General features: G+C 46.0%; 2 protein-coding genes across 3 annotated transcripts in view; one reads left to right on the top strand and one right to left on the bottom strand.

Annotated features, from left to right (window-relative positions):
- The first annotated feature begins 11,352 nt into the window (after positions 1–11,352).
- Positions 11,353–14,853, top strand: KLHDC7B (kelch domain containing 7B). Its single transcript, XM_007189266.3, has one exon. The coding sequence runs from the start codon at positions 11,353–11,355 to the stop codon at positions 14,851–14,853; it is 3,501 nt and encodes a 1,166-aa protein (XP_007189328.3).
- The window catches only part of SYCE3 (synaptonemal complex central element protein 3), a 27,987-nt gene continuing 15,456 nt past the window's right edge, over positions 14,714–27,244 (bottom strand). For both annotated transcript variants that reach the window (XM_007189267.2, XM_007189268.2), the window contains one exon: positions 14,714–16,413. In XM_007189267.2, coding sequence (XP_007189329.1) covers positions 16,256–16,413 — 158 coding nt within the window. In that variant the 3' untranslated portion in view covers positions 14,714–16,255. The remainder of the gene's footprint in view (positions 16,414–27,244) is intronic.

Here is a 27,244-nt window from a genome sequence, read left to right as displayed (position 1 = left end):
TTGAGGTAGGCTTGTATAGCTATAAACTTCCCTCTTAGAACTGCTTTTGCTGCATCCCATAGATTTTGGATCGTCGTGTTTTCATTGTCATTTGTCTCTAGGTATTTTTTGATTTCCTCTTTGATTTCTCCAGTGATCTCTTGGTTATTTAGTAACGTATTGTTTAGATTCCATGTGTTTGTGTTTTTTTGTTTCTTTGTTTTTGTGTTTTTTACGTTTTTTCCCCTGTAATTCATTTCTAATCTCATAGCGTTGTGGTCAGAAAAGATGCTTGATATGATTTCAGTTTTCTTAAATTTACTGAGGCTTGATTTGTAACCCAAGATGTGATCTATCCTGGAGAATGTTCCATGCACATTTGAGAAGAAAGTGTAATCTGCTGTTTTTGGATGGAATGTCCTATAAATATCAATTAAATCTATCTGGTCTATTGTGTCATTTAAAGCTTGTGTTTCCTTATTAATTTTCTGTTTGGATGATCTGTCCATTGGTGTAAGTGAGGTGTTAAAGTCCCCCACTATTATTGTGTTACTGTCGATTTCCTCTTTTATAGCTGTTAGCAGTTGCCTTATGTATTGAGGTGCTCCTATGTTGGGTGCATATATATTTATAATTGTTATATCTTCTTGGTTTGATCCCTTGATCATTATGTAGTGCCCTTCCTTGTCTCTTGTAACATTTTTTATTTTAAAGTCTATTTTATCTGATATGAGTATTGCTACTCCCGCTTTCTTTTGATTTCCATTTGCATGGAATATCTTTTTCCATCCCCTCACTTTCAGTCTGTATGTGTCCCTAGGTCTGAAGTGGGTCTCTTGTAGACAGCATATATATGGGTCTTGTTTTTGTATCCATTCAGCAAGCCTGTGTCTTTTGGTTGGAGCATTTAATCCATTCACGTTTAAGGTAATTATCGATATATATGTTCCTATGACCATTTTCTTAGTTGTTTTGGGTTTGTTTTTGTAGGTCCTTTTGTTCTCTTGTGTTTCCCACTTAGAGAAGTTCCTTTAGCATTTGTTGTAGAGCTGGTTTGGTGGTGCTGAATTCTCTTAGTTTTTGCTTGTCTGTAAAGCTTTTGATTTCTTCATTGAATCTGAATGAGATCCTTGCCGGGTAGAGTGATCTTGGTTGTAGGTTCTTCCCTTTCATCACTTTAAGTATATCATGCCATTCCCTTCTGGCTTGTAGAGTTTCTGCTGAGAAATCAGCTGTTAACCTTATGGGAGTTCCCTTGTATGTTATTTGTCGTTTTTCCCTTGCTGCTTTCAATAATTATTCTTTGCCTTTAATTTTTGCCAATTTGATTACTATGTGTCTCGGCGTGTTTCTCCTTGGGTTTATCCTGTATGGGACTCTCTGCGCTTCCTGGACTTTGGTGGCTATTTCCTTTCCCATGTTAGGGAAGTTTTCAGCTAAAATCTCTTCAAATATTTTCTCGGGTCCTTTCTCTCTCTCTTCTCCTTCTGGGACCCCTATAATGCGAATGTTGTTGCATTTAATGTTGTCCCAGAGGTATCTTAGGCTGTCTTCATTTCTTTTCATTCTTTTTTCTTTATTCTGTTCCGCAGCAGTGAATTCCACCATTCTGTCTTCCAGGTCACTTATCCGTTTTTCTGCCTCAGTTATTCTGCTATTGATTCCTTCTAGTGTATTTTTCATTTCAGTTATTGTATTGTTCATCTCTATTTGTTCTTTAATTCTTCTAGGTGTTTGTTAAACATTTCTTGCATCTTCTTGATCTTTGCCTCCATTCTTTTTCCGAGGTCCTGGATCATCTTCATTATCATTATTCTGAATTCTTTTTCTGGAAGGTTGCCTATCTCCACTTCATTTAGTTTTTTTTCTGGGGTTTTTTCTTGTTCCTTCATCTGGTACATAGCCCTCTGCCTTTACATCGTGTCTATCTTTCTGTGAATGTGGTTTTTGTTCCACAGGCTGCAGGATTGTAGTTCTTCTTGCTTCTGCTGTCTGCCCTCTGGTGGATGAGGCTATCTCTAAAATGTTTTTTTAAAAGGGTTAAATACTTAGAAATTAACAAATTCTCTTTTAAAACCAGCAACCAGTGAGGTAGAAGGAAAACAAAGGGTAGGGGCACTGTGAGGGCTGAGAGGGCATTTCAGGAAGCTGTTGGGTCTCTGTTTAATATTCTTAAGAAGCTGAGGAAAGCCAGTTTCTTGAGGCTAATGAAATGGGCTGCTGATGAAGAAAACAGCTAAACTCCCAAATAACAAGATGATGAGAAGACACAAGTGCAGCCTGCACACAGACATGCTAAAGTATACAACTATACTTCAATTTAAATTTTTTAAATAAATAATTTTGTTTCCCTCCGAAAGATACCCCCAAGTGTAATTCCTGCATCATATGTTCTATTTTTCATTTCTCGAGGAACCTCCATACTGTTTTCCATACTTGCTGTGCCAATTTACATTTCCACCAACAGTGCATGAGGGTTCCATTTTCTCCATATCCTCACCAACACTTGTTATTTCTTGTCTTTTTTTTTTTTAACATCTTTATTGGAGTATAATTGCTTTACAATGGTGTGTTAGTTTCTGCTTTATAACTGTTGTCTTTTTGATAATAGTCATTCTGACAGGTGTGAGGTGATAGTGTGGTTTTGATTTGCATTTCCCTGATGATTAATGATGTTGAGTGTCTTTTCAGTTGCCTGTTGGCCATCGTATGTCTTTTTTTGGGAAAAATGTTTATTCAGTACTTTTGCACATTTTTTCCTTTTTCTTTTTTAATTTTTATTTTTCAATATTTATTTATTTATTTACTTTTGGCTGTGTTGGGTCTTCGTTTCTGTGCTAGGGCTTTCTCTAGTTGCGGCGAGTGGGGGCCACTCTTCATCGCGATGCGTGAGCCTCTCACTATCGCGGGCTCTCTTATTGCGGAACACAGGCTCCAGACGCGCAGGCTCAGTAGTTGTGGCTCACGGGCCTAGCTGCTCCGTGGCATGTGGGATCTTCCCAGACCAGGGCTCGAACCTGTGTCCCCTGCATTGACAGGCAGATTCTCAACCACTGCGCCACCAGGGAAGCCCTAATTTTTATTTTTTTATTTAAAAAATAGTTATTAATTGGCTGCATCAGGTATTAGTTGCGGCACGCAGGATCTTTTGTTGCGGTGCATGGGCTCTTTGTTGTTGTCGTGAGCTTCTCTCTAGTTGTGGCACTCAGGCTTAGTTGCCCTGTGGCATGTGGGATCTTAGTTCCCCGATGCATTGCAAGGCAGATTCTTAACCACCGGACCACCAGGGAAGTCCTTTCTTTTCTTTTTTTTAAATGAAAGTATAGTTGATTTACAATATTATATTGTAATATAATACTGCTGTACTGCTGTACAGTTTCAGGTGTACAGCATAGTGGTTCAGTATTTTCCTGCGTATTTTTAAATCATGTTGTTTGGTTTTTGTTTTTTTTTTTGATGTTGAGTTGTACTATATATGTATATTAAAAGATGTGTGTGTGTGTATATATATATATATATATATATTTTTTTTTTTTTCTGACTACACTGTGTGGCATGTGGGATCTTAGTTCCCTGACCAGGGATCGAACCCACACCCCCTGCATTGGCAGCATGTAGTATTAACCACTGGACCGCCAGGGAAGTCCCAAGTATAAACTAGTCTTCAGGGACTTCCCTGGTGGCGCAGTGGTTAAGAATCTGCCCGCCAATGCAAGGGACACGGGTTCGAGCCCTGGCCCGGGAAGATCCCACATGCCGCAGAGCAACTAAACCCATGCACCACAACTACTGAGCTTGAGCTCTAGAGCTCGCAAGCCACAACTACTGAGCCCACGTGCCACAACTACTGAAGCCCGTGCGCCTAGAGCCCGTGCGCCACAACAAGAGAAGCCACGACAGTGAGAAGCACACCTGTGCGCTGCAACAAGAGAAGCCACGACAATGAGAAGCCCACCCAGCACAACAAAGAGTAGCCCCCGATTGCCGCAACTAGAGAAAGCCCACGTGCAGCAACAAAGACCCAACACAGCCAAAAATAAATAAATAAATTAATAAATTAAAAAAAAATCTAGTCTTCAAATAGCTACTTAAAATTTTACATCATAGAGGTTATATATATATTTTTTAATGAGTTTATTTTATTTTATTTTTTATTTTGGGCTGCGTTGGGTCTTCGTTTCAGTGCGCGGGCTTCTCACTGTGGTGGCTTCTCTTGTTGCAGAGCACGGTCTCTAGAGCACAGGCTCAGTAGTTGTGGCGCATGGGCTTAGTTGCTCCTTGGCATATGGGATCTTCCCAGGCCAGGGATCGACCCGTGTGCCTTGCATTGGCAGGTGGATTCTTAACCAGTGCACCACCAGGGAAGTCCTCATCGAGGTTATATTTGAACACTATTTCTGAGGCACCTCCGTAAACCCCAGTCGTTATTTAGGAGGACCCCATGCTCAGCACCCACCTCCAGTGGGCACTCTGAACCCACCATGCCCCCTCACCCCATTGCTCAGTTTGTCTAATTATTGTTCAGGATTTATCATTGGTGAAATTTTTTATAATATTTGGCAAGGAGGAAATTTAAGGTTTTTTTTTTCTTTTCCGACTTACTTTGTTCTTATTTGTCACAAATTTAAAAACAAATCCATGTGGTATGAGTTCTCCCTTCGACATTATAATCAGTGTCATGGGAAGAACACTCCTCCCTCTCTGCGCTCAATGCTTCTAAATAAAAAATAATTTTGTTTTCTCAACTGTTACTTCTTGATTACTTGTTTATTTATTAAATATTGGTTTTTGATGTTAACAATTAGCCTGTTGATTCTTAATGGGATTTCTCAGTTGTTGGTCATGAATCTAGACGTTGCTTCCCTCTTCAGGCGTCTTAGCTGAGAACCGACCCGTCTGGACTGGGCACTTGTGCCCAGAGACATCAAGGCCTTGGCTGATGCTGGTGTCCTACTGCCAGGACCGTCATATGCAGCCTTAGTTCTCGGCAGGCACACTCCTGAGGGCTGTTCTTGGGCTTGGGCAGTCTTTGATTCATTTCTCATTTCTTGGAGAAACTAGACATGCCGAGTCCCTCTTGAGGAACCTACAAATGTATAATGTGATGAGCGCTCCCGGTCACCCTCGCTGGTGGGATCTTACATGGTGTCTTCAGAACATCGACAACTGGCCTGTGCTGCAGACTAATGACAGTTTGGGGACTGTGTGTTAATATTTATCATTTTAGCCATTTGTAAGGGGACAATTCAGTGGCATTAAATACATTCACAATGCTGTATACCCATCACCACGATCTGTACCCAAAACTTTCATCATTGCTGAGATCAACTCTGTCCCTGTTGAACAATAACTCGCCTCCCCTCCCCCAGCCCTTAGCAACCTCTACTCTACTTTCTGTCTCTATGAATCTGACTACTCTAGGTGCCTCATATAAGTGAAATCATGCAATATTTGTCCTTTTGTGTCTGTCTGGCTTATTTCACTGAGCATAATGTTTGCAAGGTTCATTCATGTCATAGTCTGCGTCAGGATTTCCTTCCTTTGATGGCTGATCCAGTGTATGTATAGATCACAATTTGTTTATCCATCTGTTGATGGACATTTGGGCTGTTTCTTCCTTTTGGCTGTTTTGAATTGTGCTGCTATGTATGTACATATACTTGTTTAAGTACCTGTTTTTAATTCTTTTAGGTCTATACCTAAAATTGCTGGATCATATGGTAATTTCATGTTTAGCTTTTTTGCCAAATTGTTTTCCACAGTGGTTGAACAGTTTTACATTCCCACCAGCAATATATGAGAATTCTAGTTTTTACACATCCTCACCAATTCACTTATTTTCTACATTTTATTTTATTTTAGTTTATTTTTTTCATTAAAAACACAATATATTTAAGTAATACATACTATATTCCAGATAAATGACCAGTTTAATTTCTAAAACCAGTATACCATTTAACAAGGAGAAACCCAAATTTTAGCTTTGCATTAATATAATATTTTGTAGTAAGCTTCATAAGCATTTAAAAATTTTGTTAGTTGTTTTCTTGCTGCTTTTATAGTTCTCTGTTCCTTTCTTTTTTAAAAAAATTAATTAATTAATTAATTTATTTTTGGCTGTGTTGGGTCTTCGTTGCTGCGCACGAGCTTTCTTTAGTTGCGGTGAGCGGGGGCTACTCTTCGTTGTGGTGTGCGGGCTTCTCATTGTCGTGGCTTCTCTTGTTGCGGAGCACGGGCTCTAGGCGTGCAGGCTTCAATAGTTGTGGCACGTGGGCTCAGTAGTTGTGGCTTGCGGGCTCTAGAGCTCAGGCTCAGTAGTTGTGGTGCACGGGCTTAGTTGCTCCGCGGCATGTGGGATCTTCCTGGACCAGGGCTCGAATCCGTGTCCCCTGCATTGGCAGGCGGATTCTTAACCACTGCGCCATCAGGGAAGCCCTCTGTTTCTTTCTTTTTCTCTTGCTCTGTTCCCTTGTGGTTTGACGACTTTCTTTAGTGTTTAGATTCCTTTCTCATTATGTTTTGTACATCTGCTGTAGGCTTTTGCCTTCTGGTTACCTGGAGGAAATAATCAATTTAAAAAATTTTTTTGGCCATGCCATACAGCATGTGGGATCCCTAACCAGGGATCAAACCGGTGATCCCTGCAGTGGAAGCATGGAATCTTAACCACTGGACCTCCAGAGAAGTCCCTCTATCTTTTAAATTTACAGCCATCCTAGTGGATGTGAAGTGGTACCTCACTGTGATTTTTTTTTTTAATTGAAGTATAGTTGATTTACAATGCTGTGTTAGTTTCAGGTGTACAGCAAGATGATTCATTTATACATATACATATATTTTTTTCAGATTCTTTTCCCTTATAGGTTATTACAAAATATTAAGTACAGTTCCCTCTGCTATACAGTAGGTCCTTGTTGTTTGTCTATTTTGTATATAATAGTGTGTTTATGTTAATCCCAAACTCCTAATACTACCCCCCCCCCCTTTTTGGTAACCATAAATTTGTTTTCTATGTCTGTGAATCTATTTCTGTTTTGTATGTAAATTTATTTGTATCTTTTTTTTTAAGCAATATCATATGCTTATATGCTCCACATATAAGCAATATCATATGATATTTGTCTTTCTCTGTCTGGTTTACTTCACTTAGTATTATAATCTCTAGGTCCATCCATGTTTGTGTTTTTGGGTTTTTTTTTTGGCCAAGTTGTGAGGCTTGCAGGATCCCAGTTCCCCGACCAGGGATTGAACCTGGGGCCATGCAGTGAAAGCGCTGGGTCCTAATCACTGGACCACCAGGGAATTCCCTAGGTCCATCCATGTTGCTGCAAGTGGCATTATTTCATTCATTTTTATGGCTGGGTAATATTCCATTGTATAAATATACCACATCTTCTTTACCCATTCCTCTGTCGATGGACATTTAGGTTGCTTCCATGTCTTGGCTATTGTAAATAGTGCTGCTGTGAACACTAGGGTGCAGGTGTCTTTTTGAATTAGAGTTTTCTCCAGATATATGCCCAGGAGTGGGATTGCAGGATGATATGGTAGTTCTATTTTTAGTTTTTTAAGGAACTTGCATACTGTTCTCCACAGTGGCTGCACCAATTTACATTCCCACTAACAGTGCAAGAGGGTTCCCTTTTCTCCACACCCTCTCCAGCATTTATTACTTGTAGACTTTTTGATGATGGCCATCCTGACTGGTGTCTGTTGCACTTCTATACACTAACAACGAACTATCAGAAAGAGAAATTAAGGAAACAGTCCCATTTACCATTGCATCAAAGAGAATAAAATACCTAGGAATAAACCTCCCTAAGGGGGCAAAAGACTGTACTCTGAAAACTATAAGACACTGATGAAAGAAACTGAAGTTGACAGAAACAGACGGAAAGATATACTGTGTTCTTGGATTGGAAGAATTAATATTGTTAAAATGACCACACTACCCAAGGCAATCTACAGATTCAGTGCAATCCCTATCAAATTACCAATGGCATTTTTTTTTGCAGAACTAGAACAAAAAAATTTTAAATTTGTGTGGAAACACATGTTCTCTTCATCATTCCCATATTGTTGAATGCTTATGTGTTTTAATTTTTTCCATTATAAATCACATTGTATTGTTTGTCTTTTTAAAAAATATTTATTTATTTATTTATTTATTTATTTATTTTTGGATGCGTTGGGTCTTCGTTGCTAAGCCCGGGCTTTCTCTAGTTGCGGCGAGTGGGGCTACTCTTCGTTGCGGTGTGTGGGCTTCTCATTGCAGTGGCTTCTCTTGTTGTGGAGCACAGGCTCTAGGCGCATGGGCTTCAGTAGTTGCAGCACACAGGCTCAGCAGTTGTGGCTTGCGGGCTCTAGAGCGCAGGCTCAGTAGTTGTGGCTCACGGGCTTAGTTGCTCCGCGGCATGTGGGATCTTCCCGGACCAGGGATCGAACCCATGTCCCCCTGCGTTGGCAGGTACATTCTCAACCACTGCGCCACCAGGGAAGCCCTTGTTTGTCTTTTTTAAATAACTTTTTCCTGCATAAACCTTTCCCCACCTCAGATGGATTCCTTAAAAGGTATCCCCTGTTGGGTATAACTATATAACTATTAAATCTGAGATTTATATTTTCTAAGCCTTAAACATTATTCTAGATTTATTTATACATATATAAAAGTACATATATACTTTTAACATAAACATGATTATATAATATTCTTTGTTTTATATCATTTCTGATTATGCAATCTTTCTTGCCGTTAAAAAATTCCAGTAATAGAAAAACCCTACATTTAATGGAGTTTGCAGCTCTCTACCATCTTATTTATATTAGCTGTACATTTGTATTTAGCTCTCCATGTGGAATCATGTCTTCATCACACTAGGCTTTTCAGAAAGGCACCATGGGAGCTAGCGTAGTTGGGGCTTTGTGACCAGTTAGTGGGGGTCTTCCTGTGGGTGCTGCCGTGGACCAGCTCATGTGGATGGATTTCCCCACCCCCCGGGCCCCCAGCTCCATTGGTCGTGGTTGCTGGCAAGCAGGTGACTGCTTCCATCCCTGTTTTGCTTGTGTTGTCTCTGAGGAAACAGGGTCTCTGGGTCCATAGGCCCAAGTCCCTCTGTTCCTTGGAGGGACTGGGACAGGGGTCCTGTCTCAGCAGGCAACTGGAAATGGAGCTCTGAGGAGGCTGCTACAGGTCAGACTTTCCCGGGACCCATATTTTGGATCTTTATTTTTACCTCAATGGGAATCTGTGATATTTATGCCATCATAGCACAACCAGAACAATTACTCATGTTTCACAATTTCTTTGGGTGATCCTGTGTGCTTCTGAAGTTCTGTCACCTTTGCAGCAGTGCTACATTTTTACTCTCTATGGAAAGAGGGCAAAATTCCCACTATTTTGGGTGGTAACATGTCTCCAGTCACCTTCCCAGTACGGAGCTTCTCCACGAAGGGCAGGGTTTGCCCTTGACAAAGTCAAGGGTTTTGACAAAGTCAGGTGTTTCCTTTCCACAGAGGAGGGGACTAGACCCTTCCTTGGTCACCTGTGTGTCTCTAGGACCTGTCATTGGTCCTCAGCACCTTGTGAAGTTGGTGTCCTAAGGTATCCCTAGTGGACACGTGTTCTCTGGCCGCAGCCTGGTGCTCAGACCGACGACAGGGGTCTTCAGGTACTGGGTGGAGATGCGTCGTGGACACCACATGGCCAATACAGAGGTGCAGATGATGGTGTCATCTCCGTCCTCTCAAGGTTGTTGGACCCCAAACTTAACCAAGAGGCAGAGCCTGGGACCAGGACAGAGAATAAGGGCGGCATCCAGAAAGCCCGCCACCAGCTTGAGGTCCACCTTAAGGCAGGGCCCCCTTCCATCCTTCCTCTTACTGTCACTTAATACGCTCGGGGAGGGGGGAGGCTGGGAGGGGACAGGTGGGTGAGATACCTGAGGCTCAGCAGAACCCAGGCTGGGTGCCAGGGACATGCCTTGGCCACCTCGCTGCCTGAGTCAGGGAGAGTCCTCTGTCCCTGAAGAAGGAACAAGTACATGTTGTGGGGGCCTGCCTTTGTCCCAGGAGCTCCGGGCTCTTTTTCATGTCTGGGTCCCACATGGCACCTGTCCTGAGACTTACTCCTCCGCTTCAGTGAGAAGCAGACGGAGGCGACAAGGCTTGTCCCCTGAGAAGCCAAGCGCTGCAGGGCACCTACACGCCGGCCTGTGAGGGGCCTGAGTCCTGGCGAGGAGGGAGGGGGTGGACGAGGGAAGGCTGAGGCCCGAGATGAGGCATCAGAAGTCAGACTGATAGAGCCCCGGGGCCAGAGGAAGGTTTGTGAAGTCTCCCAGGGCTGAGCGGTGATGGGAGATGGAGCTGGCAGGGGCTCAGGGTTCTCCACGGCGTGAGAGTGGCGTTTGGCAGTCAAGATGGCCCAGAGGGAGGCCCAAGGGCTCTAGAAGTTTGTGATAAACCAGGTCAATAAAGAGGAAAACACAACTTTTGGATTTTCTTTACTTTGTTCACTCTTTACTCATGATAGCTTAAAAATTCCTTTTGACAACCATCCCATCTCTGCCGAACTCAGGGTACGGAGAGTCCAGAGGCTGCTGGAGGAGGGGAAGGGAGAGTCAGCCTCGGCCCCCCAAGCACCTGTTTGTCCGGGAGGGAGAAGCGCCAGCCTCGGCTTCACACCTGTGCACCTTCCCGGCAGCCCATCTGTGTGCTGGGCAGTGCTTAGGGTCAGGACCCCCGCCCCCATGGCCCCCCTCCTCAGGGAGACCCCCCCCACCCTGGCCAAGAGTGGAATAGTCTTCTCCGGTTTCTGGTAATTTCATCAGGGCCTCATCGTGTTGCTGCAGCTACAGATAACATCTTCCTGTGGGTAACTCTTCCCCGCCAGAGCCCCCTGACGCTGGCCCCGAGCTCAGAGGAGGGACGCGGGGGTGTGGGATGAGTTTGGGGGTGTGAGGGCCTCTTAGGCAGAAGTGGGTCGGCTGGGATGCCAGAAGAGTGCTGAGGAACGCTGCCATTTGCCATTGGAACCTATGGAAAAAGGGAAGGGGCAGGAGCTGGGCAGGGGCCTGGGGAGGCCCCTGAGCTCCTGGAGCTGCCGTGGGTTATGCTGTCTCCTGATACCTCCAGCCAGGCCCTCCTAACAGCACCCAAGCCCAGGTGCAGACACAGAGGCCCACCCCTGCCAGGTTGGGCGGCGCACTGGCCCCGGCACAGGGCCACCTTAACTGGGCAGCCCTCTGGGCGGGGCACGTCACGGATGCCATCTGCGCGACACCAGGTGGCACCCAGGCCTGAAGCAGGACCTGGTGTGCGCAGCACATAGCTCCCAGCCTGCTGCCCAGCTCCTCACGCGGGGTCTCCGCCCAGACCATGACCCAGGGCGTCTCGGAGGCTGACGGCCCCGGCTGGGGCTGGGACGGGGATGGGGATGAAGACTGGGATGGCGCTGTGCTGACCCTGCTGGCGCTGGCTGTGGTGGCCGCCACGGCGCTAGCTTTGCACTGGTTTGGCTCTGGGCAGGACCAGGAGGCAGCAGGTCCAGCATCCACAGCCCCTCGACCTTCACAGGTGGGAGGACCTGGGCCAGCCCTGCCCCCGAAATCCAAGGTCAGTGGTGGTGTCGCGGGACACAGCTCAGGGCAGGGGAAGCCATACCCTCCAGGACGTGGCCAGGGGAGTCCAGCTGCAGCAGGGGCCCAGGATCAGGAGCCCCCGCGAGGTGGAGGTCTGGCTGCTACAGCTACACCTCCACTCAAGACACCTGGTGAGGTGGCCAGCGGAGGGGCCTTGGGACAGCAGCGTGGTAATGCCACTCCAGAAGCCCCCCGAGGAAAAGGAAGGGAGGCTCGCAGGCCAGGTGCTGCCCTCCTGGGTCGGAGCAAAGCAGAGGGGACGTCTGTCCCCCTCCTGATACACTTCACCCCCCGGAGTCCTGGCGGAGAAGTGGAGGTGCAGGTAGAAGCAGGAGGCGTCCAAGCCAAGGCACCAGCTCACCAGGCCCTCGTCCACATGGTGGAACGGGACACCAGCCCCTGGCAGCAAGGTGTGGCGTCACCTGGCTCACTGGGGAGGGGCCCAGGCAGCCGCCGGTGGCAGGTGGACCGCAGCTCAGGAGAGAGAACCTGCCGCTCCCCAAGGCTGGACCCCCTGTCCCTGGGCAATGTGGTGAGTGTGTGGGATTCTGTGGGTGCAGCCAGCAGCCTCCCCGCGGGCTCCCAGGGGCTCCCTTTCCCCCAGGAGCTGCCCCCATCGTACACACTGAAGACTAGGCCCCCAATGGATGTCTCAGAGAGGGGGCGTGGGAAGAGCAGCCCCCAACCAGCCCCAGTCCTAGCTCTGGACTCAGGAGCCAAAGCTACTGAGAGCAGGGAGGCTGGGACCCTGGCCCCCAGGGAGTCTCAGAGGTCCCCAGCCTCCATGGAAGGTTGGCCCTGGGTGAGGAGGGAGGTCCTTGTCACCGGGAGCTTCAGCCAGGCCCCAGACTCCATGGGCCTATCACAAGAGGGGCCACAGGGGGGACACCCACACTTGTCCCAAGGGGAGGGGACCACAGAGGCTAGCACTGCGGGTGAGTCTGGGGCTAACGGCTCTGGAGACCACCCTGTCTTCAGTTCAGGGCCTGGAGGGACAAAGGAGCAAGGCGGCCACAGTGTTAGAGAAGGGAGAGGATCCCTGCAAGGCCGGGTGGCTGGTGGCTCTGGCAGAGGGAAGCGAGCTGCAGAGGTTCGCAGCTGCATGCCCTCCCTGAGCCCCTCCCTCACGTCCTCTCCACGCACCCCTAACCCCCTCCCACCCACAGCACGTCCCCATCCAGGTCTCTTACCTGTAGCCCCAACTCTTCTGACCTCCTCTCTGTCAGGCTCTTTGCCCCCCAGAGTTGGCCAGGGTCCTGCTGAGGATGAAAATCTCAAAGCAGTGCCATCCCCTGCCCCAGGCCCGTCCCCTGTCACAGCTGCAGCCCCTGGGCCTGCTAGTGGGTCAAGGCTTGCATCTCAGAAGCCCAGTGTGGTTCTCTGCAAGGGCAGTCAGGAGGGGCAGTTCTCAACTAGCTGGGGAAACCTTATTTCGATGGTTCTTAGGAGTCACCCCTTCCCCAGGCCAGAGAGGCCCCAAGGGAGAGTCCCAAGGGCAGCTCTGGAGAGCCCCAGAGATCCCAGCACTTCCACACCCTCTGAGAACAGAGAGTCTGGCTCTTCCCCTGAAGAGGCCGTCCCCAGCCGTGAGGACAGGCGTGGCTCGGCTGGACTGGTCACAGGGGGCCTGGCTGAGGCTGGAGCTCCGCCACAGCAGAGCAGCACCGAGACCAACGAGGCTCCCACCGCAGGCCCGCCCTCAGGCCCAAGAGGGGAGAGAATTGAGGAGAAACCTCCAGACTCGCTGCCACCTGGAGCTGCAGAACCCAGGGCCCCCTCATGGCCACCGGAGCAGACGCAGCCTGGCCCTGCACCCTCCCCAGTTACAAGGCGGGACTCACAGCCCGTCCCCCGGCCACGGAAACGCAGCTTGTGCGAAATATCCCAGAGCTCTGAGCGTGAGGCCAGCCCAGCGGCCCCAGGGCAGCGCCGAGGACAGGAGCCCGGGGAGGGGCCCAGCCCTGCAGGCAGCGGGCAGGTCCTCACTGAGAAGCAGCAGGAGGCCCGAAAACTCATGGTGTTTCTGCAGAGGCCGGGGGGCTGGGGGGTGGTGGAGGGGCCCCAGAAGCCCAGATCCTTGGCGGCAGCGGCTCTGCAGCGATGGCTGGACCTGGGTAGCTGCCTGGAGGCACTGGCCTTTGCGCAGCAGCACGGGGACCCCGGCCTGGCCCAGGAGACCTATGCCTGGATGAGTGACAATCTGCTACACGTGCTGGGAGACCCGAGCCTCTACCGGCAGCTGAGTGGGGCTGACCGGGAGCGCATCCTGAGCCTTCGGACCAGCCGGGGCCAGGCGGTGCTGGGGGTCCTCGTGCTGCCCAGCCTCTACCGGGTGAGCCGCTCGGGGCTCACAAGGGACCCTCGTGGGGTGGAGGCTCCCGCGGTGCGGCCCGCGCCCCCGCCTCCCCGCACATACCTGCACGTGTTCCACCCCCGGGAGAACGCGTGGCGGCCCCTGACCCAGGTGCCCCAGGAGGCCCCGCTCCGGGGCTGCGGTCTCTGCACCCTGCACAACTACCTGTTCCTGGCGGGGGGGATCCGTGGATCCGGTGCCGAGGCCGTCTGCTCCAACGAGGTCTTCTGCTACAACCCTCTGACCAACATCTGGAGCCAGGTGCGGCCCATGCAGCAGGCGCGTGCCCAGCTCAAACTGGTGGCGCTGGACGGGCTGCTGTACGCCATCGGGGGCGAGTGTCTGTACAGCATGGAGCGCTACGACCCGCGCACAGACGCCTGGACCTCCCGTGCGCCCCTCCCTGCAGGCACCTTCCCCGTGGCTCACGAAGCTGTGGCCTGCCGGGGGGACATTTATGTTACCGGCGGCCATCTCTTCTACCGCCTGCTCAGGTACAGCCCCGCGAAGGACGCGTGGGACGAGTGCCCCTACAGTGCCAGCCACCGGCGGTCCAGCGACATTGTGGCTCTGGGGGGCTTCCTGTACCGCTTCGACCTGCTGCGGGGCGTGGGCGCCGCGGTGATGCGCTACAACACCGTGACAAGCTCCTGGAGTCGGGCCGCCTCCCTGCCCCTGCCCGACCCCGCCCCGCTCCGCTGCGCCGTGCTGGGCAACACCATTTACTGCCTCAACCACCAGGTCACAGCCACCTTCACGGTCTCCGAGGGAACCGCCCAGTTCCAGGCCAAGGAGCTACAGCCTTTTCCCCCGGGGGCCAAAGGGGTCCTCTGCCCATTCATCCTGACGCTGCCCCCCGTGGACCCGCTGCAGACTGCTCTCTGAGTGGCTGCTGGAACACCAGGGACTTCAGCACTGCTCTCCGGGGAGACCCTGGGGCGGAGTCTGAGGGCAGGAGGGGCACAGGGAGGAGGCTGTGATCCAAAACTTTCTGCTGTTGTTCCCGGGACAACTTTCCTTTTCTGTTCTAATAAGCCTCCTGACTCCGCCTTCCACCCGCTCCCCTCCCCTAAGCCTCTCCCCTCAGAGCTCAGGCTCCCTGCACCTGGGAGCCGGTCGCTGGGTGTCCCTAGCCTGGTATCCTACCTCCCATCACACCCAAGCTGCTTCTTTCCTCTAGGACTTAATTCCCTCCTTGGTTACCCAGCGCCTCTGCTGGCTCACCCACCCTCCTCCAGACAGAGATCCTCTCTCACAGCACCACCCCACTGCCTGGGAATTACCTGCCCGTGGGACCCCTGGGCTCCGAGAGCCTGACGTGTCCCTGGGCACCAGGACTTGGCTCACTGAGGAGCCTGGCAACCCCTGAGCCGAGGAAGGAGATGGCTGAGAACACATTCTGCTTCCTAGGGTCTGTCCCTGGGGCTCCAGGCCAGGCAAGGAGCCCTCGAGGGGGTGGGAAGGGGGACCAGGGAGCAAACAAGTCCCCAGGAAAACATCCTTGCCTCTGGGACTTTCTACCTGTCCTGAGGCCTCTGGGAGCCTGGCTGGCTCTCCCCTGGAACAGCTCTGAAGCCCTCTTTTGTCTGACTGACCTCAAGGGCCTAGAACCCTTGTCTGTGAAAGCGCCCTGCTGGCTCTAGCCCCTGCCCAGACCCCAGCCCAGGCCGTGCAGGACCACTCAGCTCATACTCCTCTGCAGCCTGGTGGGGTCTCTCCTGCCGGCTCAGCCCCTCCAGAAGCCCGCCCCACTTCCCGCCAGCCCCCTTCCTAGGCGAGGCCTGGGTTTCGCCCTCGTTCTGCCCCTTATTAGCTGTGTGGATTGGAAGAGACATCTAACATTGCTTTTCTTGTCTGAAACGGGGCTGTGAGAACATAAGGACACACCCGAGAGTGCCCAGCCTGGTGCCCCAAATACACAACTGAATAACTAATGTTCCCCCTTACTCGCTTTGGAACTCACTGTAGGAAGGTAAATAAATCTGACGGAATACTGCTGCCTGTCCCACCCTCTGACCTGGTTTGTCCCCGTCTGGCTCCTTTTTTGTTTTTTTATTCTAAGTTCGGCACCACTGGCACTGAGTACGTCTACTACATCGAGAGCCTCTGCATCTCGCCCTTCTCATGTGCTGTCCACAAGGTCTGATGTGCAGCTGAGTGGGACAGAAAGGGTACTTAGGTTGTGTTTGGAAAGAAGTTTACTGAGAAACAAGCTCTGCGCACAGCCCTGCTCCGGGGTCGCTGCTACTCGGCCAAGCCCGCTCGGGGCCGCGCGGGGCGGGCGGGCCTACTGCGCTCGCTTGGTCTCGTCGAGCAGCTCCTGCCAATTCTTCTCCATCTCCTCCTTGCAGCTGAGGAAGGCGCCCTCCAGCCGCCGCATGGACTCCGCCAGCGTGGGGTTGGTGCGCATCACCACCATGTCGTAGGCCATCCACGTGGCCTGCACTGCAACAACCAGACAGGCCCTGGTCAGGCCACAGGCGGCGGCTGCAGCACTGGAGCCCCCCAGCGAGGGCTGGGCGCCTCCGCTCGTGCCCAGCATCCTGGGGACAGGACGTGCTGAGTCACCCGATTACTCGAAGGAGGGAAAGTGGGTCGGCCATGTGTTATAGGGCTCATAACAACCCTGTTAAAACTCCTCTCTACACAGAGCAGTAATGAACCTTCCCTAATCTCACACAAGTCTTAACTTCTGGATACACCAGCCCACAACACTAAAAGGTTGGAGGCCAATCTGACATGAAATGTTAGGAAAAATGAGAGTAAACACAGGTCCTTACCTATCTGCAGTTCACAGCTAGTGGTTGCCGGGTGACCCCCAAGAAGTCATAACCCCGCCCAAGCTCACATACTCAGGTAGGGCTGACCACTCCCACTCCTCCAAGGCTAGAGCCTCAGGCTCTCTCATGCTCATTGGCCTGGGATACCTGCCCACCCCCACCTTGGCACCTCTCTGCTTTTAATAAGGCCAGTCCGGGGGCTCCTCCTTCTGGGGAGGTTTGCCGAGTTCCATGTCAGGTGTCCTTTGGTGCTCACCACTGCACTGACCACCTTTCTTGCTCTTTCCCTTTGAGAGCGACTTGAGGGCCGCATCCCCTGGGCCTATAGGTGAACATGTGCTTCCTGTACAAATCCAATGGTGTGTGCAGACGCCCCACCTCCACCCCTTCCCTCTGCAGCACCCGCCCCCCACTGGTGTGATTCTCCCCTTTAGAGCTACGAAGAACAGGGTTGTCTCTCTGTGTAGTAAATACATCTCCTTAGAACTTCTCCTGCCTGGGTTAAAAAATGCTGGATACTTTGGGAAACTATGTCCTTCAGGAAATTAACCAAAGAAGAGACAGGCAGGGAATTCCCCGGCAGTCCAGTGGTTAGGACTCCGCACTTTCACTGCTGAGGGCGTGGGTTAAATTCCTGGTCAGGGAACTAAGATCCCGCAAGCAGAATGAAAAAAAAAAAAAAGAGAGATAGGCAGAATGATTAATAACAAATGCACATGTATGTCTACACACAACCGAGGTCAGCAGTGTGGCAGACTTGAAGTTTTATAGAAAGTGGCATCTGTTTGGTTAGGGAAAAATTGTTAGAAAAGATACATGCAGTACACCTCAACAGATAGAGGGCATATGATATATAGCTAGCACAGGGATTCTCGATCTTCTGGAAGTATGAGAGTCACTTGGGACACCTGTTAAAATGTAGACCACTGGCCCCTCTCAGAACTCAAAGAAGGTTCTTGTGTATCAGGTTGGGAGTGGTGCCCAGGAACCTGCATCTTGACAAGCATCCTGGGTCATTCTGGTGCAGGAAGCCTGCAGACCACCATGTGAGGCCACCTGGGCAGCAGGGGGAGCATGGACTTGAAGGCAGGGCAGAGTCTGCTTCCCAGCTCTCCACTCACTGGCTGCGTGACCTGGAGTAAGTGATTTAAACTTACTAACCTCATCTCCTCTTAAGTGAAGGACGGAAAACGTCCGGATCTCATGGCTTTGCTGTGAAGATTAAACCGATGATGTATGTGACCTGTCTCCAACATATTAGGTGCTCAAGAAAGGAGAAACTCTTACTATAAAATAAATAATTCAGATATTCAGGACAAAGAACTAGGGTGGGTAAACAAAACAAAACAAACAGCTCACAGAAATGAATCTCATATAGTCCTACATGGCAGCTGAAATTCTAGTCCTGAGTTTCCTGAGGTCAAAGCAGAGAAGGAAACATGCTCGGTTATAAGATTCAGTGACCATAAAATAAAAACAAACACATTGTTTAAGACACTTTTACCCTAAGAAAGAATTTCCTTATAGGTATATTTCATGAGAGGTGTGTAACATAGTGGAAAATGTCCTTGACAACATCCCTACTTTAAATACAAAGACATTCTTCTATGTCTACAGTTGTAGGCACCGGTAAAAGAAAGCTGGTGGCACAGTACCAAAGCACACTTCAGAAAAGGCAATTCAATGAGACACTAAAACACTATATCAAGTGCATAGCTCTCTTATGATTTGATCCAAGGGGGGAAAAAAAAAAGAAAATATAGAATATGAAGGACTCACATTCATCTGAAAATCCTTCGGAAATATATGTCGCCTGAGTTTTTCATTCATTCAATGTTTATTGTGCACCTGCTCTGTGTCGGCGTTTTGCTAAGGCAGCCCTGATGATACAGCTGTCTACTACAGGATAGACACATCCCTGCCCTCGTGAGCTTCTATACTAGTTGCAGTGGGAGGAGACAGATAATAAACATATAAGACAATTACACATTGTGAAAGGAGCTGCGAAGCAACGTGTATTGTGACAGAGAAATGGGATAGGAAGAGTCTTATTTTAGACCAGGTAGTGAGGGCAGGCCTTCTCAGAGGGCTTTTGGTAAGGCCTATGCAGTAGCAAAGCCAAGGTCCTAATCTCTGGAGGGGCCTGGACAGCAGATATTCTGAGAGGCTAGTTAGGACTCGCCCCACAAACCCTGATAACCTGCTGGGTAGGGCCAGGTCCTCACACAGAAATTTAAAAAATGGTCAAGATGTGCCCTAGATGCAGGGTTCAGTAAAGGATGAGGATGAAGTGTAGGAAAATCTGTGTAGGAGAGGGAGGACTAACGAGGGATGCAGTGAGTAGATTTGTTCTGACAGTAGAAGAGGTAGAAGCAGAGAACAGGAATGACAAGGCTAGTTGAGCCAGGTGATAAAGGGATGAAGATAAGCCTGGAGTTTACAGCCCACAGGCTAATTCACATCACTGGCAAAACAGAAGAATCAACATTTTAAAATGTAAATGGTGAAGGTCTACCTCCTCAAATCTGAGGTCCCAAATGGTTTTACAGATGAGTTCCACCGGACTTTGGAAGAACAGTTAATTCTTATCTAACATAAGTGATTCCAGAAATTAGAAAAAGAGGGAAGACTGATAAGCTGACTGTATGGACTGGTGTTAACTTTTTAAAATTTTTATTTTATTATTATTATTTTTATTTTTAAATTTTTTGGCTGCACCACGTGGCATGTGGGATCATAGTTTCCCGACCAGGGGTCGAACCCACGCCCCCTGCACTGGAAGCTCGGAGTCTTAACCACTGAACTGCTAAGGAAGTCCCCTGGTGTAACTTTTTAAGAAATCATTTTATAGAAGTATTCCATTTACACTGTAGAAAATTTGAGAATAGAGATAAGCAAAAATAAAAACATAATTTTCCCTAAGCTGGTTTATTTTAAAACCAGACAAAGATTATATAAAAAAAATTATAGGTCTGTCTCACATGAAAATAGATGTAAAATCCTAATATAATATGATCTAACCAAACCTAACAATGTGTTAAAATAATATGTTATGATCAAGTAGAGTTTGTAAAAGAAATTCAAGGACAGTTGAGTATCAGAAAATCAATCAGCATAATTAACCACATTAATAAAAGGGGGGAAATCATAGTAATATCTCAGTTAATGCAAAAAAAAGCAGTTAATAAAGTTTAATACTTATTTGTGATTTCAGAAAATCAAAACTAACAAATTAGGAATAGAAGGAGACATTTTAACCTAGTAAAGGTGATACACCAAAAACTTACAGCAAATATTATACTTAATGGAGAAACTGTGGATAAATTCCTTTGGGAATCAAACAAGGATGCCTCTAATAATGTTATGGGTATTGAAGATGTTGGTAAATGGAATTTAAACATTTAAAAGAAATAAGAGGTATAAGGTAAGAGATAAAACTATCAGTATTTGTAAATTATAAAAGTGTATATGAAAGAATAGAGGTCCAATAGTCAAGTCAATCTTAAAAAAATAACAGCTAAAAGGGGGGAATATACCCTATTAGATATCAAGACATCTTATAAAGCCCTGTTTTATTTATTTATTTATTTAGCCACACTGCGTGGCTTGGGGGATCTTAGTTCCCTGACCAGGGACTGAACCTGTGCCCTCAGCAGTGAAAGTGTGGAGTCCTAACCACTAGACCGCCAGGGAATTCTCTAAAGCCCTTTTTAAAAAAAATAGTGTAGTACAGACAAACAGACCAATGAAAGAAAATAGTAAGCTCAGAGATAGACCTAAGTGTATATGGAATTTAGTATATGATGAAAGTAACACTAAAAAATCCTTCAGAAATATATGTCTCCTGAAAAAAGGAGAAAAAAGGACAGTATACTCCAGATGGATTAAAGACATAAATATGAAAGATAAAATAGCATTTATAGATCAAAATTTAGCAGAATACCTGTGATCTAGGGACTTCTTAAAAACCATAAGGCAGGGCTTCCCTGGTGGCGCAGTGGTTGAGAGTCTGCCTGCCAATGCAGGGGACACGGGTTCGAGCCCTGGTCTGGGAAGATCCCACATGCTGCGGAGCAACTGGGCCCGTGAGCCACAACTACTGAGCCTGCGCGTCTGGAGCCTGTTCTCCGCAACAAGAGAGGCCGCGATAGTGAGAGGCCTGCGCACCGCGATGAAGAGTGGCCCCCGCTTGCCACAACTGGAGGAAGCCCTCGCACAGAAACGAAGACCCAACACAGCCAAAAATAAATAAATAAATAAAATAAAATAAATTAAAAAAAAAAAAAAAACCATAAGGCAAAATATTGGTGAATTTCTTTTTATCAAAAATTTTTTTTCAACTAAGGACAACATGGACAAAATTTTCATACAAATGATAGAAGAAATTTACAATCTTTAAACTGATAATGGGTTAATATCTAGAATATACAAGAAATTACTTCAAATCAATAAAAGAAATTCAGTAACAACAACAAGACCCTGGAAAATAACAAGTGTTGGTGCGGATGTGGAGAAATTGGAACGCTTGTACATTGCTGGTGGGGTTGTAAAATGATGCACCATTGTGTAAAACAGTTTGACATTCTTCAGAAAGCTAAATATAGAATTACCATATGACCTAGCAATTCTACTCCTAGATAGTGTCCCAAACAATAAAGAATGGGCACTCAAACAAATACTTGCATACAAATGTTCATAGTGGCACTATTCACAATAGTTAAATATCGGGACACAACCCAAATATCCATCAGTGGATGAATACATGGAATATTATTTAGCCATATAAAGGAATAAAGCACTCATAGTATGCTACAATATGGGTGAAACTTGAAAATACTATGTTCGGTGGAAGAAGCCAGAAACAAAATGTCACATATTATATGATTCTCTTATATGAAATATCCAGAATAGGTAAATCCATAGAGACTGGAAACAGATTGGCGGTTGCCAGGGGTTGGGAATAGAGGTATGGGAGTGACTGCTTAACGGGTACAAAGTGTCTTTTTTGGGTGATGAAAATGTTGCGGAACTTGACAGAGTTGATGGCTGCACAAAATTATGAATGTATTAAATGCCACTGAATGTATACTTTAAAATAGTTAATTTTATGTGAATTCACTTTGATAAAAATTTATTTAAATATAAGATGTAGATATTATAATTATCTTCATTTTTCAAAAGTGGAAATGGACAGAGAGGTTAAGCAGCTTGCCCAAGTCACACAGCTAACAAGCGGCACAGGCAGGATTCTACCCAAGTCATCAAGCACCTGTGTCCACGTTTTTAGCTGCTTATGGTACACTGCTTCTTACATTCCCTAAGAAGAAACCCAAAAGACTAACAAGCATTTGAAGAGAATCTGGAATTCATTAGAGAAGTAAAAATTAAAACAATCAGATGTCACTTTATACCTATTAGACTGGCAAAATTAGAAAGCTGGATAATATCAAGTGTCTGTGAGCTCGTGGGATCTAAGAACCCCCAGGCACTGCTGGTTGGAACAGAGTCTGACTCAGCCGTTCTGTGAGGTCATCTGGTAACCCCTAAAATGATTACACAGGTCCTTGAGCATAGATGTGTGAAGATGTTCATTGTAGCATTGTTTTTGGTGATGAAGAGTTGTAGGCAATCTAGGTGTCCATCACTGGGAAGAATGGAGAAGCAAAAAGTAGTGGCTCACCATGGAATAAATACTATATTGCAGTTAAAAGTAATAGATAACATGTACACATGGCTACTCAAATAGGTCTTCATAACAGTCTTGAGTTTAAAAAGTAAGATAAAAGCTGGAGATATAAAACAAAAAGTATGAATTTTACAGAAACACATAAAAAGGGATATACCAAAAAAAGGAATAAAAAAAAGAGCATAAACAAACAAATAAGTGAGGATTGTTATATGGGCCAGTAACGCTAACACGCTATGAACTGAGAAGTATGGTGTCAACCTTTCTGCCAGAGAACCATAAAGAGAAACAAACTAACAAATAAACCAGACTCATTAGGAAATAACAAATGGGGATCCACTATGGCAGACAGGCATGGAAGAGAACAAAGTCAATCACAGGTATAGAAAACATACTATATTCTCTTCACTGTGCCAGGCAAGTGGGTACCAAGGGAAACAAGCACATTCCAAATACGATTTCACTGTTAGCACTGAACTAGGCAAGGGAGATGCCAGGAGGCTTAAGACACAAGCTTTCTCAAAATGCATAAAAAGTCAGGGAGTTAAGACACATCATTCAATTGAAAAAATATCTATCAAGCACCTAGTATGGGTCAGCACCTGTTTAAGTTCTGGGGACAGAGCAGTGAGAAAAAATGTCAAAAAGTCTTGCTCTCATGACCATTATATACTAAATAACAAGAAACTTACATAGTACCTATAGTAAACTTATACAGTGTGTTAGAAGGTAACAGGTGCTAAGGAGAAAAATAAAGCAGTGAAGGAGGGTTGAGGATGCTAGGAAAAAAGGATCTGCAATTTCAAGAAGGGTGCTCGGGAAAGACTTCACTGAGGAAGTGACCTTTAAATTAACTTTTGATGAATAGAAGTTCTTAACATTAGTGTAGTTCAATTTCTCAATCTTTTATTCTGTATTTAGCACTTTTTGCCTTTTGTTTAGAAAATTCTACCCAACCTTCAAAGTCGCAAAGATATTCTCCCTTATTTTCTTCCCAAACTTTAAAATTTATTTTTGATACTTAAGTTCTCATCACTCTGAAGCTACTGTGTGTTTGTGTGTGTGCAGGGACCCGTTTTAAATTTTTATTCTTATTCATAACCAATTTTTCTAGCTTACTTGTTAAATAGTCCCTTCTTTCCTCCACTGATCTTCCATGTCACCTGTGCTATGTATAAAACTTTGTGTGTGTGTTATCTGTTTCTGGGCTCTCTGTTGTACTCTGTTGCTCAACTTGTCTATCCCTAAGCCAATATGACACTGTCAATTATATAGTTTTATCATAAACTTTGCTAATTGTAGGGTGAATCCCCCATCCTTGTCTTCCTCAGAAGTATCTTAGCTACTTTTGGCTCTTAAGTCTCCAATAAATGTTTTATTTATTTATTTTTAAATTAATTAATTAATTTATTTTTGGCTGCGTTGTGTCTTCGTTGCTGTGCGCGGGCTCTCTCCAGCTGCCGCAAGTGGGGGCTACTCTTCATTGCGGTGCGCAGGCTTCTCATTGCGGTGGCTTCTCTTGTCGTGGAGCACCGGCTCCAGGCGCGCAGGCCTCAGCAGTTGGGGCACATGGGCTCCAGAGCACAGGCTCAGTAGTTGTGGCACACAGGCTTAGTTGCGCCGTCACATGTGGGATCCCCCTGGACCGGGGCTTGAACCCGTGTCCCCTGCGTTGGCAGGCGGACTCCCAACCACTGCAATACCAGGGAAGCCCAAGTCTCCAATAAATGTTTTAGAATCAACCTGTCAAGTTCCATGAAAAACCCTATTAGGATTTTTATTAGAACTACTTTGAAGCCTTGGATGGAATTTGGGGAGAATGAACACATTTATTATATTTTCTTTCTACTCATGAAGGTAGCTATAGCTCCATTTATTTTGGTCTTTAATATCTGTTAGTCAAGTTTTGTAACTTTCTGCATATAAGCCTTGCATATTTCTTGTTAAACTTCTTCCAAGGTAATTCATAGATGTACGTGTTTGTGTTACTGTTATTGTTGCCATTATAAATGTTGCCTTAAAAAAATATGTTCTAATTCTTTGCTGCAGGTATATAAAAATGCAATTAACTTTTGTACATTGATTTTATATTCAGCCACCTTGCTAAGCTTTATTATTTCCAATAATATGTGTTTTATGTTCTACATAATAAATTCGGTAATTAGCTCCACGTTGGCCCCAGTAGTCCCCACCTTCTGGTAGTCACACCCTTCTGTAGTTCTCTCACATTGTACCAGAGTTGATCCATGTGACCAACAGATTATGGCAGAAGTGATGGCATGTCATTTCCAAGATTAGATGATAAAAGACTGTATCTTCTGTCTTGGGTTCTCTCTCTATTATATATATAAATATTTCTCAGATCACTTGCTCTGAGGGAAGTTATTACATGACCAGCCCTGTGGAGAGGCTACATAGAAAGCCTCCTGCCAACAGCTACGTGAGCTTGGAAGGAGACTCTCCAGCATCCAGTCAAGTATCCAGAGATTGAAGCCATGACCTAGAACTTGACTGCAAACTCATGAAAACCACATCCAGAACCACGCAACTAAGCCATTCTCAGATTCCTGACCCTAAGAAACTGTGATAATAAATGTTTCTTGTTTTAAGCTGCTAAGTTTGGGTTAATTTGTAATGCAGCAAATAGATAATACAAATTTTGGTACTGAGAGTATGGTGCTGCTGTAACAAAAACCTAAAATGTTAAGAGTAGCTTTGGAATGGGACAGTTGTTGGAAGCTAGAAAACCTGTAAAGATTTTGAGGAGAGCATTAATGAAAGTTTAAAGTGCCTCAAACTCACTGTTCATAGGATTTTGGATTTTAAGGAGGCTGCATCTGACATCATCTATAGTCCTTGGAGATGTAAATATGTTGACTCTTGTTTCTGTGGACTTTCACTAACAGTGGCTTATCATCTCATGTATTTATTGGTTAGGTCATTGCTGAGCTAGCTCCCAATGTCCTCTACACTGCTATAGAATCTTTCTAAAACACTCATCTCTTCATGTCATTCCACTGCCTTTCTTCAGTTATTCCCGTTGCCTGTAGGATGATTTCTTGGTGCGGCACACAAAATCTTTCATGATCTAACCCCAGATGATTCATTTAGATTTACTCTCTATCACTTCCACTTGTAGTGTATTCAACAGTAATTGAACCCTAAGTCCAACCAGCTTTCTTATACTTTTGTTCCTTGGCACAAACTGTTCTTTTTGTCTGAAAGCCTTCCCTACCTACCACCTGTCTATCTGGGGAACTCCTCACAATACTTCAGAGAAATGCTCCATACCTCCTCTTAAAAAATTCCACAATTTATTACACAGATTTCAGCCACTCATCCAAAATCTCATTGAAATTTTAATATCCTTTTATTATAGCAATTAGCATAGTATATTGCATTTATGTGTCTGTACATTTATTTCTCCATTAGATTATAAGCAACTTGAGCTCAGGGCTTGGCATAGGTGGTTATTTAGAAAGTGTTTGTTTGGACTTCCCTGGTGGTCCAGTGGGTAAGACTCCGTGCTCCCAGTGCAGGGGGCCAGGTTTGATCCCTGGTCGGGAAACTAGATCCCACATGCACGCCGCAACTAAGAGTCTGCATGCTGCAACTAAGACCTGGCGCAGCCTAAATAAATAAATTAATAAATATTTTTTAAAAATAGTGTTTGTTGAACGAATGAATGAATGAATGAACGGTGCTTTAACCCCTCAGTCTTTGAGCTCTGGGATTATATTTTTCCAGCTTTACTGAAGTATAATTGACAAATAAAAATTGTATATATTTAAGGTGTACAATGTGATGTTTTGATATTGTATGCATTGTGAAATGATTACCATCATCAAGCTAATTAACATTTCCATCACCTCACAGTTATGTGGGGTTTTTTTTTTGGTATGGAGAGAACACTTAAGATCTACATTTGTAGTAAATTTCAAGTATACAATATCATATTAGCTGTAGTCATGTTGCTGTACATTACATCTCCAGAATGCATCATTCTTGCATAATTTCCTGGATATATACCCAGAAGAGGAATTGCTGATCATGTGGTAGTTCTATTTTTAATGTTTTGAGAAACCTCCACACTCTTTTCCATAACGGCTACACCAGTTTATATTGGTACATTATACCGTTTGCATTGGCTCTGTGATTATATTTTTGACAGTGTGTAGAATATCTCCACCTCTATATAAAACTGGCCCTTCCAACTCAGCATATCCATAACTGAACTCACTCTTCCCCACATCCTTCTAAACCTGCTATTCTTTCTGTATTCAGAAACTCTCATCTCTTCACTTTTCTCCTTTCCTCTTTCATTCAGCTAACTTATGTTCATATTTTAGTCTTAGCTGAGAAGTAATTTACTCGAGGAGGTCTTCCTTGGCTCCTTATATCAAATTAGGTTCCACTTTTAGCTACCCATAGCACCATGTAGATTATTCAGTCTTAACACTCATAGAAATCCGTTGTAACTACTTGTTTAGTTATTTTTCCTCTTTACATGATCATCAGCTTCAGGAACAGGCACCCTACAATAGCACAGCTGGAGGACAGCACATTGTGGGAAGGGAAATAATCAGACCTTTTGGGGACTACTAGACGCTGGCTCTGAATGGACATTAATTCCTGGTGACCCAAAACATCGCTACCAGTGTAGTGATCTACCATTCAGAAGAGGGGCTTATGGAGGTCAGGTTATCAATGGCGTTCTAGCTGAGGTCTGTCTCTCAGTGGGCTTAGTGGGTTTCTGAACCCACTTTATGGTAACTTTCTCAGTTCCAGGATGCATAATTGAATATATATA

Source organism: Balaenoptera acutorostrata, chromosome 11 (assembly GCF_949987535.1).
Source record: "Balaenoptera acutorostrata chromosome 11, mBalAcu1.1, whole genome shotgun sequence".
In the NCBI taxonomy this organism is placed as follows: domain Eukaryota; kingdom Metazoa; phylum Chordata; class Mammalia; order Artiodactyla; family Balaenopteridae; genus Balaenoptera; species Balaenoptera acutorostrata.
This window is presented reverse-complemented; position numbering and strand designations above follow the sequence as displayed.

What these genes read in the sequence shown, in the direction of transcription:
- KLHDC7B (XM_007189266.3), top strand. Translation starts at nt 11,353, where the DNA reads ATGACCCAGGGCGTCTCGGAGGCTGACGGCCCCGGCTGGGGCTGGGAC.